General features: G+C 47.5%; 1 protein-coding gene across 2 annotated transcripts in view; it reads right to left on the bottom strand.

Moving 5' to 3' along the window:
• Positions 1-20,599, bottom strand: part of PLEKHO2 (pleckstrin homology domain containing O2) — a 41,433-nt gene extending 20,834 nt beyond the window's left edge. Inside the window, exons 1-3 of one of the 2 annotated variants that reach the window (XM_084640467.1) lie at positions 20,220-20,599; positions 10,030-10,182; positions 1,771-1,887 (exon numbers count right to left, since the gene is read on the bottom strand). In XM_084640467.1, the coding sequence (XP_084496593.1) occupies positions 1,771-1,887; positions 10,030-10,182; positions 20,220-20,231 (282 nt within the window). In that variant the 5' untranslated portion in view covers positions 20,232-20,599. Of the gene's footprint in view, positions 1-1,770; positions 1,888-10,029; positions 10,183-20,219 lie in introns of those variants that run through there. The other variant, XM_084640468.1, reaches the window with a different exon arrangement.
• Between the last annotated feature and the right edge of the window lie 1,100 nt (positions 20,600-21,699).

Raw genomic sequence — 21,699 nt, 5'->3', positions numbered from 1 at the left:
ACAGGAGTGTCATATGTAAGACACCAGGAGGTCACTGCTCACTATACTCGGCACTGGTGAGGGCTTAGCTGGAATACAGTGTGCAATTCTGGGTGACACACTTTAGGAAACGTGGATAAATTTTGAGACAATCCGGAGGAGAGCAACGAAAGTGATCAAAGGTTTAGAAAACCTGAGATCGGAGGAAAAGTTAAAAAAACCCCTGGGCATGTTTAGTCCTGAGAAAAGAAGATGGAGGGGGGAACCTGTTAACAGTCTTCAAATATGTTAATGGTTGTTATAAAGAGGACCATGATCAATTGTTCTCCATGTCCACTGAAGGCAGGACAACAAGTAATGGGCTTAATCTCCAGCAAGGGAGAGTTAGGTTAGCTATTAGGAAAAACTTTCTAACTCTAAGGATAGGTAAGTTCTGGAGTAGATTTCCAAGGAAAGTTGTGGAATTCTCATCACTGGAGGTTTTAAAGAACAGTTTGGACAAACACTTGTCAGGGATGGTCTAGGTGTACTTGGTCCTGCCTCAGTGCAGGGGGCTGGAGTTGATGGCCTCGGAAGGTCCCTTCCAGCCCTACATTTCTATGATTGCAAAGTTCTGTCTCATAAAGATGACTGACTATGTAGCCTATAATTCGGGAATTATGGTAAACCCCCAAGCAGAACCAGTAGCAAGCAGTGCTGTAAAACAATTTCTACCGATAAGTCAAATAAACACACTGGCGTTCAGAGAATTCTGCTGAATCAAACCTTCGGGACAAAATGCCTAGCTGAGTTGTTTATGACACACGACTATCAAAACTAGGGGCACAATCCAGCTCTTCTGGCTCACAACAGTCTTATGTTGAAAGCTGCGAGGCTGTATGGGTGAGCGAGGCAAGCAGGGTTTGACACTGTGGCTCAGTGCTATAGTATATTTATGAAGGCATTTTGACTCCTGCACTAATTTTAGGTGGAACCAGATGGTAACACAGAAACCCCTTGTGCTAGAGTTTGGGGGATTTCCTATAATAACACTAGTTCTCCAAGGAGATCAGTATTCCCGTTTTACACATGGGGAAACTGAGGCACAGGGCATTAGGTCAGAGCCAGGAATAGAACCCAGGTCACTGGAGTCCCTGTCCAATGCTCTAGCCACTTAGCCATACGCTTTCCTATATAACTCTCACTGACTTCAGTGGGACTCGCGTACATGTTTAACTTAAGTGCTGTCCTAAATCAGGACCCAGGGGAGAACAGATGGGTGCAGAAAGAAGCAGGTTTTTTCATTCTCCACTGATGAAACAGTATCTGTGACAGAAGGACAGAAGACTCTGAAGCTGAAAAATTCATGAGGAAACACTTCTCCTGAGGGAAAGTAGCTGTGAAGACAGAATTCCTCCCCCGTCTTGCTGCCCCACAAGAAGAACAGGGCATTCCACCCTCCCCACCTCCTGTAAAGAATTCACAGCCACTTTATGATGGTTCCTCTGCTGCTCACAACATCCCTGCTGCATTGGGGATGAACCTGAGAGCCTCCCACTCCAAAAGCACAGGTCCATATTTCATTAAAGGGAGAATCGCCCTTGTTTGTTAGCAATCTAGGATCTATGAGACACAGCAGAACCCAGAAGGAGGGACGGGGCGGGGATGATAGATACACGCATTAGCTAGTTCTTTGCCGTAAATCACTGCAAAATCAGAATGAGAATTCTGGTGTCCTTGGGTGTCTAGGCACATATACATAGATACGTCAGTAGGCAGTGGAGTTTAAGGGGAAGAGAAGGATAATCCTACCTTCTTACCCGGGGATCGAATTAAAATGAAACGGTTTTTCCTTTTCAAGAGAGCGCGCAAATCCTGGCACTTTTCATAGCTCTCCAGTTCCACCGTTTCTAAGCATTTCTGTTCCTCCTGCAGAGTGGGGAGAGAAGGGGAAAGCAAACCTTTATCTGCAACATGATACCTCTAAATCAAATCCATACCAACAACATCTGCCTTTTCAGCCCACCTTTATGTCTCCCCGATGCTCTTTCTCCTTTAAAAAACCCACGTGCAATTATAGTTACGCGGGCAGCAAGCCTCCATAAATCAGGCAAAGGCCTCGTGGAAGAAAACCTGCTGTTGTATAGGCTGTATGTCACTCGGAAGAGGCGTCCGCTTGCAGAACTCTTGTTGCTCTGAGCAGAACTGGCAAAACTTCGCATTTCTGTCATGCTTTCTATCACCATCTCAAAGCGCTTTACAAGCCTTAACTGAGCCTTGCAGTCCTCCACTGCATTAGGTAAAGGTTATCCCTGTTTTACATGTGGGGAAACTGAGGCACAGACTGTGACTACTCAGGATCACACAGGGCGTCTGGCAGAACTGGGACAAGAATTCAGCTCTCCAGGATCTCTTGTGCTGCAGGCTTGGGTCACCTTTCCCCTCAACACGAACAAGGTCAGTGACCGCTGTAGGTTGGTGAAGAACATTTTTCCCTGCCTGCACGTTTGATCTGTCAAAACAGAATCATTTTACGACAAAGAAAGCAGCACTGCCAGTTCCTCGCTGCGGCCTAGCTGTCCCTGGCGCAACTCCACGGCAGTCCATGATGATTTCAATCAGACGAACTTGGCCCATTCTTCCTAATGACACAGCGAAAATGTCATGCACACGTTGTCCAGGTTCAGTGTAGTTACACAGAAACAGCATCGTTCTCAACTGGTCCATTGGGTAGGGAGCACAGTGTAACACACAGGGGATATGATGATGTGTTTATATCACAGAGGTGCCAATCTCATTTGGGCCACACAGTGCAAAGTGCTGTACAAACACAGAGGTGGGGGGGGGTCCCTGCCCAGAAGAGTTCATGATCAGCTCAGTGTTCAGACATATCAATCTCTCACATTAGTGTAGCAAATCCTGAAGCCACATAAGTGGAGAACAGCAGCCTCTGCAGGAGGGACGCTCACAGAAGGAGAGAGAGAAGCAGCAACACCGAGGTCTCTGAGATGTGAACCAAGGGGTGTTCCGCGAAGACGTGGGCTCTGACTGGGACTTGGTCGCCAACTCCCATGGACTTTATGGAAGGTGGGGATCCAAATCCAAACATCGTGACTCAGGCCCGTCTCCGTCGCACACTAAAACTCCAGCTGTGAGCACCCCCAAATTGTGAGGTCTGGTCTCAGCCCAATGTTTAGTGGCTCAGACCAGCCTCTAGCTATGATTAACAAACACCAGGGAAATAGTGCAAAGGAGGAGTGTAGGCTGTGGGCTGCATGTCCTAGCCAGGAAGTTACTGAACAGTTAGAGGCAGGGAAGAGTCACAAGGAAGTGAGCTGAGGGGAATTTCCTTGGTTTACCACCTGACATTTAAGTCACAGGGGCCAGCTCTGGCTGTGTTGCAATTTCTTTCATTGCATTATATTTGCAGAGGAGGCCCCAGCTGCCGTGCTAGGATGCAGAGCAGGGTGCGAGCAACGCGAAGGTGTCTGGACCTAACTTAGGTTTGGATTTTTTGTAATGAAAGTAGCATTTATTTCCATTTTAAACAGAGGAGGTGAGTGTGAGGGGAGAACTGGGAGCATTTGCATCAGCGTCTGATGTGCAGCGTGAACCTGCTCCTGCTCACACTGAAACCAACTCACTCCAAAAATGCAGGACCAAGTCACTGCTTAATTTGTAATGAAATTGGTGCCAGGGCTCAAGCAATTTTTTGTACATTCATAATTGATGCAGCAAGCCCAGAGGTGCTGGGGATTTGAACTGCCACGCCTAGAGGTGCCATGCCGGGACTCAGCCCTGGCACAAATTAAGCATTGGATCAAGCCCTCTATGTAGATGGCAGGCATTCTGACACAGGGCTCATGCTGCCTTTCCTTGCCATATAATTACAAACATGTAAAGGGGATGGAAATAGAACATTTAATAATCCCTCCAAGCCAGCAAATGACAGAGGAGAGTGAGGTCAAACACATGTGCCTATAGGCTGGGTGAACTCAGCTGGGTTGTTAGAGGAGAGCTGCCCACATCATAAAATTGCCACCCAGTTAGCCGCCTCTCTGTGCAAGTCTGTTGGGGATGAGGACTAAGGTGGATTGGCAGAGCTTTGTGGGGAGGTTCGCTCAAAAAGCTTGTGGGCAATACTCCATGCCAGCAGCTGTGCTCTCAGCATGTCTCTAAGGGCCATGTAATCCTCCTCATCTCTCCACCCCTTCTTTCCTGCCTGGAGGGTTTGACAGGCACCCTCCCCCAGATTCCAGAGAAGCCCTTCTCCTGTCTAAGAATAGTTGGTTTTGGGGGAGTGGAAGGCATGGCAGGTGAGGGACCAGAAGCTCTACAATGGACATCACCCCCACTCCAAAGCTCTGGAAATATGCTGGTCACTGCAGCATTTAACCTTCACTAGTTCCCTGGGGGGAGGAGTTGGGGCTTAGGCACAGCCAGGGAATAAGTGAGGACACGTCCGCCTCCGGTGCGGTACCGATGGGGGACACAGAGAACTGCAGAAGGGCTAACTCTCTGTGCACAGGCCATATCCTAGGGCACAGGCCTGATTTCTAGGCCATGCCCTCATAGGGGAGAGGGGATTTCAGAAATCGGAGTTTCCCAAGTAAATTACCCCCTCTAGTGAGGGGGAGAAAAGGGTAGCCTGGACCAATATGAAGAAGGAAACCCTATATAAGAGGCCAAGGAAGATTCTAGGCTTGGACTATGTCTTAATGTGACTTGTGTGTGTAAATGTGACAGTTTACCAATGGCAAGGGGCTGGCCTTTTTTCTGTGCCCAGCCAGGTCACAAGGAGATCCAACCTATCTAACGTCCACAGCAGAAATACAGAATTGAAGGGCCTGACTCTGAGAGGCGCTGAGTGCCAGCATGTCCCTAGGATCTTGTGGCAGCGATATACACATAGCATCTTTCAGGATCGGCCAGCATGTTTCTGTAACTTTAAGGCCACCTCTGAGTTCTGGAGACCTGCTCTTATAAATGGGACTCTTCAGTCTGTCCCACACCTGCTTGGGTTCTGGTTTTCTCTCGTGTCACAGGAGAGTTACAAAAACCATTTTCTGTCATGCTAAGATTCAAAAGTTTAATTCAGCAGCTGCCTTAATCTGCAATCAAGTGTTTCCCTTTATATTGTAGCACAGCTGTTTGGGGATGTCCCATGGCATTTCAAATACTGTTCAGTTACTGGTTCAGGAGCGCTACACGTAACTGTTGAGAGGTGACAGCAGGACGGTAAATTTTATTCCATCCTCCTTTCTCTTGACATGTGTTAGAGGATGATTTTTAAATCACTTTTGCACTGGCTAGGGTTAGGGGCATTAATGAGACACTTAAAACCCTGATGCAAGAAAGCAATTAAGCATGTGTGTAACCTGAAGCATGAAAATAAACTCATTGATTACTCAGGTAGCTTAAGCACAGATGTAACTTTAAGTGCTTTGCTGGACTGGGGGCCTGAGGCAGAAAGTTGTTCACACTGGGACACTTTTTAACACATTAATACGTGTACTCAAAGCACTGTGTGTTTAAAAATCATATGGGTACAGCTGAGTGAAAAACTGAAGGTCCCTCCCTGCCCCGCGCACCCAAAAATTTCGAATGTTTGTTGAAAAACCCAAAACTGAAATTTTGTTGTGTTTGGCAGTCAAGAATCTTTGACTGAAAACTGCCAAAAACTGTAAAAATGACAAAATGTGTGTGTGGGGGGGAGGGGTGGGATTTGGTTTTATGATTTTCCAACATAATCATCAAGAATTTTCTATGAAAGTTGTCATGGGCATAATATTTTTCATCAAGCTGAAAATGCCATTTTTCCATTTAAAAAAAAAGTTTTGATTGAAAATTTTTGTCCAGCCCCCAATGTACTAGTTGTGGCTATCCACTGAGTATATGTCTAGATTGGCTGTAATAATAATTTCTGTTTCTGAGGATCTCCAAGTAATTTAATTAATTAAGCCTTGAAGTAGGGAATGCATTATCTCCACTTTACAAATGGGGAAATGCAGGCAGAGGTGGTGAGCACTTGACCAGGGTCACACAGGAAGTCTACTACAGAACCAGAGATAGAATCCAGCTGCCCTGACCTCCAGTCCTGTTCTTTACACGCTAGATTATGTTCCTTGATGCCTTAAATGATATACATTTAATAACATAACGAACCAACTTTTTAAATTAGTTCTGTTACTTTGCACAAAAAAGGATCAGAGGTAATTTCAAGAGTGAGTGATACTGTCTAATTTGTACTGGGACTGCACCAAGGTTTATGTTTAACCTCCGTCTGTACAGGAGTCTATTTTCTTCAGATATCCTTTGTAATTCTCAGAGTTTCATTTTCATTCTGGCCAGGATCTACATTTCTCTTGAAGACAGTCAGAATCATTATTTCTTAACAACTCTATTCTATTCTATATATGCTTTATACCGTGTTTATCATTGTAGTAGCTGAGCAGCTCCCTGAGAATGTGATGTAATACATGTTCTTGTATGTATTAGTTTGGGTATGCGAGCAGCCAAAGTTACTGTTGTTATATGTACAACATATATACTATAAATGTATCTCGGGTAGCACAGTCTGAGTTCATGTGGAGATTAGGCTGTGGGTAATGTAGGTGAAGCCAAAATGGGATACAGGAAATACACCTAACTTCATACCACATCAACTGAAGGAAGTTTGAAGCATATTAAAGGTACCAGAGATTTTCACCAACCATACGCTCATGGCTAATCTGATAGCCAATTACAGTTTGCCTTGGGCAGACAGCTACCCTTTAAAACAACCCTAAGCCTGGCTAAGAAATGATGAACATGTTTCAGAAGGGACTGGCAAGTCCTAACTGCCAAATCTCAATCTAAGACAAATTATAGAAGATAACCACAAACGATGCTAACACAGTATTTGTGCTAGTCTTATGCTATATTTTTCAGTGATGCAATATGACGTAGCTAGATTTTCAGCTGCTCTTAGCTTTGCCTCCAATTGTGTATGCACAAACTTTGTACACACAAATGTTTCCATGTGCAGCTTGCACACTTGTGCACTCAGAAAAACAAGCATGGCATTTAGACCTACAAATGAAGCAACTGTCAGGGGTCAGCATTAGAAAACCTGGCCTTCTACTGATTCATGAAGGGTTGGAAGGCTGGTAAAAGGATGTGTTGCCTTTTGCCTCTTGGTCACTGGTTGAAATCCAGTGAACTGGTGGGGCCTGGTCTACTGCTTCATAGACAGCCATGCCTATCCTAAAACCCTTCCCTTCCCTCTCTCAGCAGAGAGGCCTTTGAAGCTCACCTCCCATCTCACCCCTTCGGGTCAGGCTTGGGACACATTAGGAAGGAATCATGTACTATCATGTTGCACAGGCTAAGGAGAGGCCTTCACTTCCTAGGGCTAATAACCCCAACCTTTCAAAAGCACAAGCAATTCCATTTAAAACTATTTGATTCTCAAAAGAGCAAGGGAAGCTGTATTCCTCTTTAGGCCTGCAACGAGAGATACCGGAAAGGAATGTAGGATGGCCCTGGGATCTGGGGTTCAGATTGGGCACCAGGAAGCAGAAGATGCAGTTTCAGTTCCCCCTGTGCCACAGACTTTTTGTATGACCTCGAGCAAATCATTTTCATTTCTCTGGGACTCGGTTCTCTCTCTGTAAAATGGAGATAATACCACTTCCCTACCTTGCTGGGTTGCTGCAGAGACAAAGACATGCAGTGCGAGTGGCTCACATATTACAGGGATGGGGACCTTTTTATAAGTGCCTCACTAAAAACAGCCATTTCCTTCAGTAGCCCGGCAGCAAATCTGCACAAGCATATGCTGTCTTATTACACTACCACATAACTTCATAGAATTTCTACTCCTAAGATACACTTCTTCAGTATGTGCCACTTTAGCAGCCTATAGATATTACCATGGCCCTGTATTTCCAACAGTGGGACGAGCCTGCTAACCAAGGTCACAGATGCAATTTACTACAGGATGTTACCACAACCGACACACTACCAGAAAATATTGTGCCTGGTTGTTATAAATGTCCTTTTTTCCCTGTTGAGAAAATAAAATACCTCTTTAAAGAACTAGGGGTTTTCCTTCCCTGAATGTCTGTGGAGATTAATCTTACTTTAAAATGCCTCATTTCCTTCTGTGAAGATAAAAACCTCCATATATCTAGTTTTCAAAGATGTTCCCGTTTAGAAGCCTATGTCGTCTTTATAGCCCCGAATCTGCGTGGCTCTGAGCACTTGAAACTTCAGCTGGAGTCTACAGCAGTCCGGGGTACTTGGCAGCTCTCAAGAGAGGCTCAGCAATTTGCAGAATTGGGTCCCATGTCTTGCCACACAGCCGTAGGCCTAGTTACGCCCCCTACACCCAAGCTAATAAACATGTGCCTAACTTTCTGGCTGCTGGTGAGCATTTTATTCCAACTCCTCATTTAAATGCTCAGAAAAGCACTTCATGGTGCTGGCAGTTTCAGAGCTAGCTGGAAATTTCCCTTCAGGGTGGATTTCTGGTGTAAAATGCCCTTTTCGCATGGGAAAATTTTGATTTTGATGAACAACTTTTGATTTTTCCATCAGGCCCCCCCAGCTAAAATGGTGGCTCCCCAGGTGCCCTCCTGGAAGGCTCCTGGCAATTTCCCTTTCTGCCCGCAGGGAGAGAGTGAAACTGCCAAGAGCCTCTTGGGGGGACCTCAGCCAGACTTGGGAGGGAGGCAGAAAACAGAGGTACTCAGCCTCCAGCAAGCCAAAAAATTAGGGTTTGGTTTTCTCAAAATGGGTGTTTTTCAGGAAATCCCTTCCCATGAATAATCTCACATTTCTGACTTTGTGTCCCAGTTTGGGATGAACAGTCTTTGAAAAACATGTAATTTTTTGCACAAGGGGATTTCCATTTTCTGACTGGCTCTGCTCAGAACAAATGGCCTCAAAGGGGCAATGGTGATTGCCGGGGGGCATACCAAGTGGCATTTGGCTTGACTGATTTGTGTCAAACCTTCTCCATCATGTAGCACATTTGGAGGAGGGGGAAGAGAGAACCAAAAGTATTTTCAGGGTTGCTCTTCCTCAAATCATCACAATAATGTAACTGGTAAAATATTTCCCCATTCTAGTGGCCCTGACACAGGACACACAAACTTTATTTACATGCTTTGCTTTACAATTTTCTTACACTTCTGGGCTGGATGCCACAAAATCTTGCTCACACAGGAAATCCCACTGAAATCATGGGGCCCAATCCTGGAAATCTTTACTCACGCATGCAGTCTCTGTGGGACTGGGCCCCATATTTTCATGCATTTATAATCCTCATTGAATGCAGATGCGAGGAAGATTTAATTTGGCTCTTACTTCTCGGTTGATTGAAAAGAGTATTAAACTAGAGCCAGGCCCTCTAACTTTTTGCATGCAAGTAATCCCAGTGAAGTGCATAGAAGGGTTCTCAGGAGAAAGGCCGAAGGAACAGGTCCTACTCCAGTGCAGTTTAGTCCTGCTTTTGATCAAATAGAAGGGAAAAGCCAAGTAAAATCTGCCTTGTGTCTGCATTTAAGGAGCATTACAAATGCTCACAAACACACTCCACACCCATGAATGGGTAAGTGAAACCCTGAAGAGCTTGAAACGTTGCAGGCCAGACATTTGAAGGCTGCCAAACAGCTGCAAGGCTGTGTCATTCACTTGAGTAGCAGGTGGGAAGTCAGCCTGTTGCAACTCAGTTTTATAACTTAAAAAGCAAAAAAATCTATGTCCCACTCTCCTTCCCACTGCTCCCAAATTGATAATCTGCTCCGTTTCTTACGGAATCTCTTTTTTTTCCAAATTTGGCAAAAACATTGGCAGTTTCTTGTTATGGGTGAAAATATTTATAATATATAATATATTCTAAAATGCACCAGCTGTCTCCTCTCTATTGCATTTAACCTTCCAAGATTTTTCTTGAGAAACTGAATGGGACTAAATGAACTGGAGGAAAGGGTGAAGGACAAACATCCAGTGTCGACTAAGGGCCTGATCCCATGCCGCACCATGCAGGAGAGGGCCCTTATTCCGGAAAGCCTGAGCAAACCGTACCTCATCTTCATACATCAGTAGCTGCGTTTTACATAACAGGATGTAACGGTCTTTCCATAATCCCAAAAGCCCTCCACTGCTTTTCTTAATCCAGCCAGCTTTGTCTGCGGTCGGAGCACGTTTCGGTTTCTCCGTGACCTCTTCTTTCACACCCTGCAAAGACACCACAAAAAGCAAAGGGAAGGAAGATTACGTTCAGTTGCACTTTTCAGACCTAGGCAGCAGTAGCTACGTATTCCAAAGGGCCTGCTGAGGAGAGGTGCTAGGCCCCCCACCCCTCGCACTCAGGCCACTGGCAGGACGTAGGGCCCACATGTGCTCTTACAATCCCTTTCAGTTTGGCAGGTCCTCTTTGCCACGCACGTCTCTTACCAGGAGTCACAATCTGGCCAGGGACATACACTCCCCGCCGTTCACTAACTCTGAAGAAAGGTTGGGGTCAGGCTTTCACCTTGCAGGGCAAGGACAACTCAGGCAGGGTCCCCTCAGGCAGCTTCCAGCTCGGGGAGGGGGTTGGCAGAATGGACTCCAGAACCAACGCCTCAGGAGGGAGCTGGCAGAAGCGAAGGCTGCCTCTGCCACCACACCCCTTGTTAGCCCCCAGGGTGCTCTCCGCACTTTCAGCACAGTGGTGTAGCTGCACTGCTGGGATTTTCCTTACCGCTGCTCCCCTGGGCCCCTTTTTAAATTCCCATGATCCCAGGGGCTCCCTGCACCACAGCATCTGAAAAACATCACCCACATCTCAAGTTGTTGTGGGCTGGAGTTCGACTCCGCTCTGTTCCTAACCCACTCTAGGAAACCCGGAAAATCTCCTGGCCTTACTCCTGCTCCCATTGTAGTCAATGCCACAACTCCCAATCCAGCCCAGAGCCGCTCTTAGGCAGTTTCTCCAGGCCCAGTTTTTCTCCTGGAAGCTTGGCCATTTCTTCCATACACACGATGCTGTCAGCTGTGGGCTGCACTGCTGTACCCTGTGGAATTCCGGGCCCCGCTGTCATGCCGGGTTCGGCATTCTGAGACTTGCGTATTAACACTGCTAGGCTGAATTGCACCGTGCAACACGAGGGCAGCAGGAACAAGGGCTTAGCTCTCGGCACTCTGTTGTTCCTCACACTGACTCATTCCCTACATGCAGGCTAACTTCTGCAGCGTGCTGATTTTAACTTGAGTGGAAAGGACTAGCAGGAAAAGAAGGAAGTTTAAAGCAACAGTTCCTTTTAGTTGGGGCATTTGTAGCTGTTGCAAGCAAAGTTTTCTGTGTCCCCCTCACTCGCCCCATCTTCATCTAACCGCCAATCCTTGCCTCCCCACAGCCACCTTTTCCAAACCTCCAATTCACTGCTGGAGTGGATGCTAGGGCTTGAATCATCCTGAGGGCACCCACTGCACACACATCTCCCCTGGCCCATAGGGAAAGGGAGGCCCTCCGTGGGGCTCGGGTTGTGCATTATCCCTCCCCAGTTCCCAGTGGAATATGCTGCAAAGACAATACACTGCTTTAGGGAAGCTGGCGCTAGGGAAACCTCCCTGTCAGTCTGAGTCCTGGCATTGAAAACATGGGAAGAAGGGGGTTGTAAGTATGTGCAAAGGGGCAGAGATTGTAGAAGAGCAAAATCAATGTCCAAATGTTGGCTGTGCACGACTGCTTTGTTTCAGTGCCTTGGTGTTTAACGAAACACTGGTGGGCAAATCAGTTTCCAATCTCTAGTCCGTGCTGCTACATTAATGTACCTTTTTCGCTTATTCCCCAGGCTGGTCTTAGGTTCCATCATCATAAGACACCACTTAGACACGCAGACGCTACTGTATACGTGTGCAGGCAGCTCACAGACAACTGCTGGCTGCATGGGTTTATCAGACATAGATCTGCTCTGCTCCGGAGCTACAAGGCCTGATTCTCATCTCCCACACACAAGTGCTGCCTTCCATTCACCACAGTGAAGTCACTCCTGATTCCCACCACTGTGGGATCAGAATCAGGACTGTGGGTTTAGAACCCACTCATTTGTCCTAAGAGTTCATACACAGTTTACAGCAATGTACCCCACCCAGAACTATTCCTGCTTAATCTCAGGTTTGTGGGAAGTGGAATTTTTGAGGGTCTCAGGATTGTCCCCAAAAATCTCAGGATTTGGGGGAGGAAGCAGGTTCCACAGCCATGGGCTTGCTGCAGGTGCTGTGACTGCAACATGTGGAGGAGAATCACAAGTCCCGGGAGTCACAAGGAACACAAGTTTTTCATTCTTGAGCCCTGTCATTTTCCAAATCCACTTACCATGGTGGGGATGAATTACTCTCATGATTTAAAAAATAAACGGAAATGTATCTGGTGCCAATAAGTTTTTCAGCTGGAAGAAAGAAACCCAGGAGGGGGAGTCTGTGGTCAGCAAAGCTCCCCTAAATACAAAACACTGAAGGCACAAGCTCTTTTCAAGCTTCAGGACATGCTCTTGAATAGCCACTGCAATGGAAGATGAGGCTTCCACACAAACCGAATCCATCCTTCCCCCGTGCTTCTCACTGTTTCATCTGTGCTGCTGTTGGAGTGCTGACCCTTTTCTGAGTCTCTTCTGCAGGATCAGGCAGAGATTTGGAATTCCTTACTCTACCTTCAGCTGAGCCAACTCCCCTGCAAACAGCGCTTCAGCAAACTCGTGACTGCAACAGGGAGGCCGACCCAGAATTCTCCAGTGTATTTCAGGAGAATGACACTTTAAACACAGGCTGAGTTTCCTCCGTACTCTGTTGGGACAAGAGGCTTGTTCTGTCTAAGATAAATCACAGAAGCTTTGTGCTCTCCTTAGCAATGCTAAATTAGCATGCAATATGAAGGCAGAATCCCAACCCATCCCAATATGGTCCTGGTTAGTTACAAAATGCAACTCTTCTTGTAGGAAAGAAGTTCATCAAAGTAACTGTAATTTGGCCATCGGTTTTTGTTTTGTTTTTTTTTTTTCAAATGAGGAAATGCAATGCGCAGGGACGGAGCTCGAAACCAGATAGTCCCATGGCCAGAACTGATTACAGACAGAGCGAGCGTAGAAGGAGGTGTTCCAAAAACTTAGTGTGAGATTTACTGACAGATGATATGAGCCTTGGTAACAAGTCTGTTTCCATGCATCCAACTCACAATGAACACACCCTTGGATTGCAGCTGCCATTTGTTTGAACTGGAACAGCAGGGAAGGCAGCCACGCCAATAGAGAGAGGGGGAGAAAGTGACGGAGTTGTTCTGTATATAGGGCCTTTTCCGGCGCCTACTGAAGTCAATGGAACAGCTCCTATTAATTTTAATGGGCTTTGGAGCAGGCCAATACTAAGAAATTGTGTATTTTGGCATGTATTTAGAGAGAGATTTACCTGGGATAGTTGGGTCACTAGGCACGTGCCATCTTGATCACACTAAATAGCAATTGAAAATGCTGCAATACAGGATGGCAGTACATGCAAAGCTCTTCATGGAAATGAGGCGGTATTATAATTCTTGTTCGTTTGTTCTACCTAACTTTTTAGGTTGCCAGGAAGTTGTACTCTGTTGTGATCTGCCACTTCAGGAAACATCAGCTAGTGCACAAATATAGACATGCTGGTTTCCTGAATGAGCTGCCTTTCGATGTCATTCATAGGTCCTTGGGGCCTGGTTCCAATCTCACTTACAGCAGTTTTACACTGGTGTAATTCTGCTGGGTTCACTGGAGCCGCTCTGGATTTATACGGGGAGGAGAATCTGTCAGCCCCAAGGGCTTAATTTTACAGAAATCTCAGAGTTCTAACAGGTTTTTTGCAAGAGAATATTAAAACATGCATGATCCTCACTTAACCCATCAGATGGCAGCAATGTTGTCAGGAAATACATCCAGGGATGTACGTGTCCGACCTCGGACTTAGCTCTGCAGAGGGAAAACTCCCCCATTCCTGTTATTTCTGTGGTTTTAAATAAAAAATGTTCGGTGTAAAACATAAGCTGTTAATTTATTCTCCTAGAAACCTACCGGCCCTGTTACTACTCGTGTTTTAGTTCATCTTCATCATCAAGCTTATACTATAAGAGGCAAATGTGCAAGGTTATGTTGGAGTTCAAGGGGTGCCATAAGAGCCACAACCTTCCAGTCCGTACTCTTTCATGGCTTATATTTAGGACCAGTCCTGATCCTGTGCGCTCCCTGTGGATCCACTCGTTCTTTAACATTTCAAACTCAGTGATATGTTCAAACTCAGGGAATAAGAGGGAGGAGGATGCCTGTAAGGACCCCTTTGTGGAGCTTCCCCTCCAATCGTTCAGGGGCACAAGTCTGCTCCATACCATGAAATGAGCCACGTATGGTTCTGCCTCGAAACTATGCAGAACTTCCAGGATCTGCACATAGCCCAGGGGCTCTGCAGCAGCCATCCACATGGAGGGTTAGCATCTGGCTGCTGGCACCAAAACCTCCTGCTCCCTGTCCGCATAGCCCAAGGGAGCCAGAACACTTGACCCACCCCCTTACAGAAGGGTTCCCCAGTGCCAACAGCTTCTGGGGAAAAGGAAATAAAGCCTGGGCTGTGATACTGTCCCCAGGGAATGATGTTGGGGGATGATGTGGGACCCACCAAAACCGGGTCAGCCCTGCACCCTGCCAGTCTGGGCCTGCACAGATCCTTACCCCACAGAGCAGGCTCCCATAAACAGGCAGTGGAATGGTGCTGTGGAGACTACCAGCCCCCAGTTCCTTTCCAAGCAGGCAGGGAGATCCATGAGCAGAGATGCCCACCCTGCAGATCCGGGGGGGAATTATCTAAGCCTGAACTTGCCATCAAGCCCCCTGGCCTCTCCTAAAACATAAACATAGGGGTTCAAGTCAGCATTCCTTGGATACTACGGTGGTGCAAAGGGGGTCGACCTGCCTAAACAAGGCATCTTTCGTTAGCCCCATCCCTTAGAGCAGGGTATGGTCATCCTTTGCTCTACTTCTTAGTCTCCCATCCCTCAGCCTGGCATCGAGAAAAACTTGACCAGACCCAAGGATCAGATCCTAAAGAGTTTTGACTGTACCAGGAATGTAAAATCAAACCCATTGGGCGTGATCCTTAGCTAGTGTGAACCAGTTTATACGAGCCCAGGATCTGGCTTCTAGTCTAATCCTTTCTCAAGAGAGAGGTGAAAATGAGCAAAGGAAACATGTAATGTCACAGGCATAAAAGTCAACATAACTAAACATTCATGTTTGTTACAGTGAAACAGGGGAGGGTCCGCTCAGAAACAGCATCTGACATTTTCGTGGACTATTTTTGTGGCAACGAAGTAGGTTTGTGCCAGAAGGGACAACATTAGCATATCATGTTAATGGGAGCTTTGCCAGAGCAAGGACTGCAGGATCGGGGCCTCAGTTCCACTCTGTGCTCTCGGACCTGGTATGTGGGTCACATAGGATTACAAATCTTAGCAAGGATGGAAAACTTCAGAGGCTTTTTATTTTTTAAACTTAAACAACCAGCTCTAACTTCCCCCCAGCCTCCTCTCCCAGTATTTTCAGGCTCACAAAACCACAAGTTTCATGTCTTCTGAGCAAAAAAAAATTTAATCACTATGGTGGTTTATGAACTAACTATACATAAGGTATTGAAGTTCCTGCCTCAGTTTCACTAATCTCATTTCAAGCAGATAGATAGCAACTGTAACTAACTATGACTAATCAAAAGTACACCTCTAACAAGAACTACTTCCCTCTACTTTTGACGAATACCCTAGTGCAGAGGCTCTCAACCTTTCCAGACAACTGTCCCCCTTCTGGGAGTCTGACCCGTCTTGCGTACCTGCAAGTTTCACCTCACTTAAAAACTACTTGCTTACAAAATCAGACATAAACATACAAAAATGTCACAGCTCACTGTTACTGAAACATTGCTTACTTTCTCGTTTTTACCATATAATTATAAATCAATTGGAATACAAATAGTGTACTTACTTTTCAGTGTATAGTAGATAGAGCCGTATAAAATTTTAGTGTTGTACTGACTTAGCTAGTGCTTTTTATGTAGCCCCTTGGAAAACTAGGCAAATCTCTAGATGAGTTGCTGTAAGACCTCTGTGTACCCCTGGTTGAGAACCAATGCCCTAGTGCCATCTGGTAAAACTATTTTTTTTCCCCAGGGGACCTGAACTTGGCCTCTGATCTTGCACATACAATATTGCAGGTCAAAGTGTTCTAATTTAGCTTTCTATCAACACTGTAACAGCAAATCAGGTAACTAGACAATTAACGCTAACCGTTGCCACCTATGGTTGATCGGGCTCATGAAACTACATTTGCAATTACTGGTGGGTGCAGAATTCGAGGCTGTCTTTGAAAAAGTGGCCTGTGAAGTATTAATTTAGCATTAGAAAAAAAGTGCAGAGCGAGCGGAACTGCAAACTTAAGTCATCGGTACACAGAAGGGGCAGCCTTGGCAGCTGGAGTGAAAGCTGTCATCCCAGCACCCTGCCAATGCGTCTCACTCCTGAACTGGGGGTGACCACCTCTTGGTCTGGTTCAGTATCCAAGCTCATTCAGGCCTCGGCCTGCTTACCAAAACAGCTAAGAAGGTTGCCAGCTGGAAGGTGGCTTTTGTAATGTGGATTAATTTCATGTAGGCCCATGGATAATAACTTTCAGTCGCTACCAACTTGGGCTGCACTGCAGTCTCCCAACTGTCTTATTGCCAGTTTTCAGACACCCTAGGCCTTGCCACACAGTTTTGGAGCCGGAAATGAAGTAGGGGAAAGGCATAACTTGAAGGCTTAACATCAAATGTGCCGTGGCCCAATTCTGAAGTCCTCAAACAGGATGAACTCCCATTCCAGTTAGCAGTGGGAGCTTTGCCCATATAAGGGCAGCAGACTCTCATTTGGGGAAAGGAGGAGGAAATAATGCTGTAGCCAGATGATGTGAGAAAAAGAATGACATTTGTTTAAGTTGCTTGCAAGCTCGTAGTTTATAGAATAAATCCTGGAAGAGACAGATTACTATGCAATGGGTCGAAGATGCACGAACACAGACAGTGCATGGAAAGAGAAACAATTGCCACATGCATTTTCCCAAATTCAATCCCTTCCCAAGCAGAACCTCCCATAGCCTGATATGGGAGAAGAGTTGACACCCTCATGAAGCACAAGGCTCTTTGTCAATCTATTAGCCTGGCAGAGGCTCAGACATTATGGTGATGGGCACCAGTACAAAATCCTTAAACGGAGAGAATTGGGAAGTATGATGACATAAATAAGGGTTTCATTTTAAATGACTGGGTTTCATCATACCCATACTTTGAAAGTACAAAAATAGGGATAGACCAGTTTCACCCAACGAATTGAAACCATTTAAATAACTCAAGATAGTTAAGTCCACAGCTGATTGCAAAGAGTTGCAAAGGGATCTCATTAAACTGGATGACTGGCAAGAAAATGGAAGATGAAATTCTATGTTGATAAGTGCAAAGTAACGCACATTGGAAAACATAATCCCAACTCTATGTACAAAATGATGGGGTCTAACTTAGCTGTTACCACTCAAGGAAAAAATTTTGGAGTCATCATGGAAAGTTCTCTGAAAACATCTGTTCAGCGTGCAGCATCAGTCAAAAAAATCTAATCGAATGTTAGGAACCATAAGGAAAGGGACACATAATAAGATAGAAAATACCAATGCTGCTTAATAAATCCATGGTATGCTCACCCTTTGAATACTGCATGCAATTCTGGTCATCCCATCTCAAAAAAGATATACAAGAATCAGAAAAAGTACAGAGAAGGGCAACAAAAATGATTAGGGGTACGGAACAGCTTCCATGTGAGGACAGATTAAAAAGACTGGAATGGCGCAGCTTAGAAAAGAGACTATTAAGAGGCGATACAACAGAGGTCTATAAAATCATGATTGGTGTGAAGGAAGTGAATAAGGAAGTGTTATTAACACCTTCACACAACACAAGAACCAGGGGGCACCAAATGATATTAATAGGCAGCAGGTTTAAAGCAAACATAAGGAAGTACTGCTTCACACAATGCACAGTCAACCCGTGGAACTTGTTGCCAGGGTGTGTTGTGAAGGCCAAAAGCATAACCAGGTTCAGAAAAAATTAGAAAAGTTCCTGGAGGATAGGTCCATCAATGGCTATTAGCCAAGATGGTCGAGGATACAACCCCACGCTCTGCATGCCCCTAAGCCTCTGACTGGCAGAAGCTGGGACAGGTCAACAGAGGATGAATCACACGATAAATTGCCTTGTTCTGTTCATTCTCCTTCTGTTCATTCTCTCTGATGCATCTGGCATTGGCCTGTGACAGGATACTGGGCTAGATGGACAACTGGTCTCATCCAGTGTGGCTGTTCGTATTTAAAAGCCAGAGGGAAAACTGTATCCAATGACAGGTTTCAGAGTAACAGCCGTGTTAGTCTGTATTCGCAAAAAGAAAAGGAGTACTTGTGGCACCTTAGAGACTAACACATTTATTTGAGCATGAGCTTTCGTGAGCTACAGCCAGCAGGAGAGTGAGTTTGTGTGTGTGTGTGTGTCCGGGGAAAAAAAAAGGGGGGGGTGAGAAAGCCTGGATTTGTGCTGGACATGGCCCACCTTGATTACCATGCACATTGTAGGGAGAGTGGTCACTTTGGATGAGCTTTTACCAACAGGATAGTGAGTTTGTGTGTGTGGTTTTTGGAGGGGGGTGGGGGGGGGTGAGAGAACCTGGATTTGTGCAGGAAATGGCCCACCTTGATTATCATGCACATTGTGAAGAGAGTTGTCACTTTAGATGGGCTATTACCAGCAGGAGAGTGAATTTGTGTGGGGGGTGGAGGGTGAGAAAACCTGGATTTGTGCTGGAAATGGCCCAACTTGATGATCACTTTAGATAAGCTATTACCAGCAGAACAGTGGGATGGGAGGAGGTATTGTTTCATGATCTCTGTGTGTATACAATGTCTGCTGCAGTTTCCACGGTATGCATCTGATGAAGTGAGCTGTAGCTCACGAAAGCTCATGCTCAAATAAATTGGTTAGTCTCTAAGGTGCCACAAGTCCTCCTTTTCTTTTTGTAGCCAGTGAATTGCTGCTATTCTGTAACTTGTCCATGGGAAAGCCAAAAGTCAGCAAGACTGCCATTTAAAAAAACGGAGGCCTTTATACTATTTATCAGGCAGCGATTTACAGCAGCGTGAGCGCCTTGCACCTGCTGCACTGCCAAGACAGCAGAAACTGCAACAGGCATTAGGTTTCAGAGTAGCAGCCGCGTTAGTCTGTATCCGGGGCACCAAGACATTAGGTGTTTTGCTTGTTCATGTTGGGCGGCCATTCTCAGCGGCTCTTCCGTGTGATAACCGGCACCCAGCTGCTGGGGGGTTGTGATGCCCGGTGCCCCTTTTCCTGTTTCGGTTTCAAACTAACCCATCCACGTTTGCATTCAGCAAGGAGCTTTGGGGGCACTTTAGATAACCCCAGCTGGCAGAAGGGGACAGCATCTTCCAGTGCCACCCAGGAGACCCAGTGCACTAGAAGGTGCGTGTTTGGGCTGGCGTCTATCTTGGGTCGGAGCAAAAGCAGAGTGAGCAGCTCTCACGGAAGCAGTGAGTTCTCCTTTCCCCCTTATTACCAGCCTATCATCCATCAACAACAATCTGCTCACCCTCCGCTTCCCGGGCCAAATGCCATCGCATACCAAAACCGAAGAAAAAGAAGAAAAAAAAAAGTCTTCAGGCCAGGCCAGGCCCTAGTCAGAGCTGCCTCTGTTCTCCCCTGTTCCCTTTCACCCGCCAGCCCCCCCCCGGGGGAGGGGGGGTGGACACACACAAGGAGCAGACTTTCTTTCCCTGTCTCCATCCTGTTATTCCTATTTTGCTTTTTAAGAACTGCAACGCGCTGGGCTGGGGGCAGAGCTGCACCCAAAAAGAATAAAAAGAAAAAGGGGCTGAAGAGTCTGTCCAGCCCAGGGAACGCTGCGGATTGCAACACATGCAACTAGGGATGGGGGGGGGGGTGAAAACTCAGGCTCCGGGGCAGCGTCTTCCCTTCTACCCCGGGGGAGGTGGATTTTCGCCCTGCCGCCCCCCCCCCGGCCGCGTCCTGCCCTCTCCTCCCCCTGGGGGGCTGCTAGTTTTCAGGGCTCCTTCCCCCCCCCCTCTGGAAAGGGGGGGGGGTGTCGGGGCGGCTCCCGCGGGCCCCCCCAAGTTACTCACCTCCTCTTCCATGGCCGGAGCCCGCTCGCGTCCCCTGCTCGCCGCGAGTCACGGGCTCGTCCCCGGCAGCAGGAGCCCCGCGGCTGGTGGTGCAGACGCCGGATCCGGGCGCTCAAACATGCCGGGCCGGGGGGGGTCCGGATCCGCCTGCCCGGGGAGCGGGACGTGCAGCCAGCCTGGCCCCGGCGCCTTCCCCCCGCCCCGGCTCCCTCCTGCTCCTCCTCGCCCCGCTTCGCAGCCAGTCGGGTTTCCGGTGGCTCGCTCCGGCCGCAGGAGGAGGAGGCGGGGTGCCGGGAACCGGGAACCCCCAGCCCGCGCCCAGCCGCCGCCGCCGCCTGCGGACCCGGACCCCGCCCGGCGCCTTCCCCTGCCTGCGCGGGGCGGGACCCCGCTGAGCTGCGGGCCTCCCGCCGCGGCTGGGGCTGGCCAGGGGGGCGAGGCCAGGGCGAGGGTTGCCCACCCCCGGGAGCAGCAGGGCGTGGCCCCTTAGCGCCTCTCTTCCCCAAGGGCCGAGCCGAGCTGCCCCTGGTCTTCCCCTCTTGAGCCCCCCATCTCACCCTGCTTGGAAGCTCTTTGGGGCAGAGACCCGGCTAGCTGTGTGGGTGGGCGCCCTGCCCCGAGCCCAAAGGGGGTCCTGCTCCCTGGCTGCCTCTCCTGGGAGCTACCGCAGCGCACACAGTAATGATCATCTTCACTCTCTCTTCTCCAGCCCCACCCGCATGGGTCTCACAGTGCCCGGCAGGAGAGGACCTGGAAAAAGGGTCTGCACCATCTTTGCGAAATGAGGTGTCACTGGGTGTGGCCGTTCCTGACCCCAGGGGAATCAGCTTGAGTATCATAGAATCTCAGGGCTGGAAGGGACCTCAGGAGGTCACCTAGTCCAACCCCCTGCTCGAGCAGGACCCATCCTCAACTAAATCATCCCAGCCAGGGTGTTGTCAAGCCTGACCTTAAAAACCTCTAAGGAAGGAGATTTCACCACCTCCCTCGGTAACCCATTCCAGTGCTTCACCATCCTCCTAGTGAAAAAGTTTTTCCTAATATCCAACCGAAAACTCCCCCACTGCAACTTGAGACCATTACTCCTCGTTCTGTCATCTGCTACCACTGAGAACAGTCTAGAGCCATCCTCTTTGGAACCCCCTTTCGGGTAGTTGAAAGCAGCTATCAAATCCCCCCTCATTCTTCTCTTCTGCAGACTAAATAATCCCCGTTCCCTCAAACTCTCCTCATAAATCATGTGGTCTAGCCCCCTAATCATTTTTGTTGCCCTCCGCTGGACTCTTTCCAATTTTTCCACATCCTTCTTGTAGTGTGGGGCCCAAAACTGGACACAGTACTCCAGATGAGGCCTCAGCAATGCTGAATAGAGTAGGAGACACCCCCCCACCCCCAAAGAATTGGCTAGCAAAATGTTTTGTACCAAAGTGTAGCCCAGTGGGGCCCCAATCCTGGTGGGTGCTGCTAGGAGATGCTGGGT

The sequence above is a fragment of the Lepidochelys olivacea genome (genome assembly GCF_965140295.1).
Source record: "Lepidochelys olivacea isolate rLepOli2 genome assembly, chromosome: 10".
Taxonomy (NCBI): Eukaryota; Metazoa; Chordata; order Testudines; family Cheloniidae; genus Lepidochelys; species Lepidochelys olivacea.
This window is presented reverse-complemented; position numbering and strand designations above follow the sequence as displayed.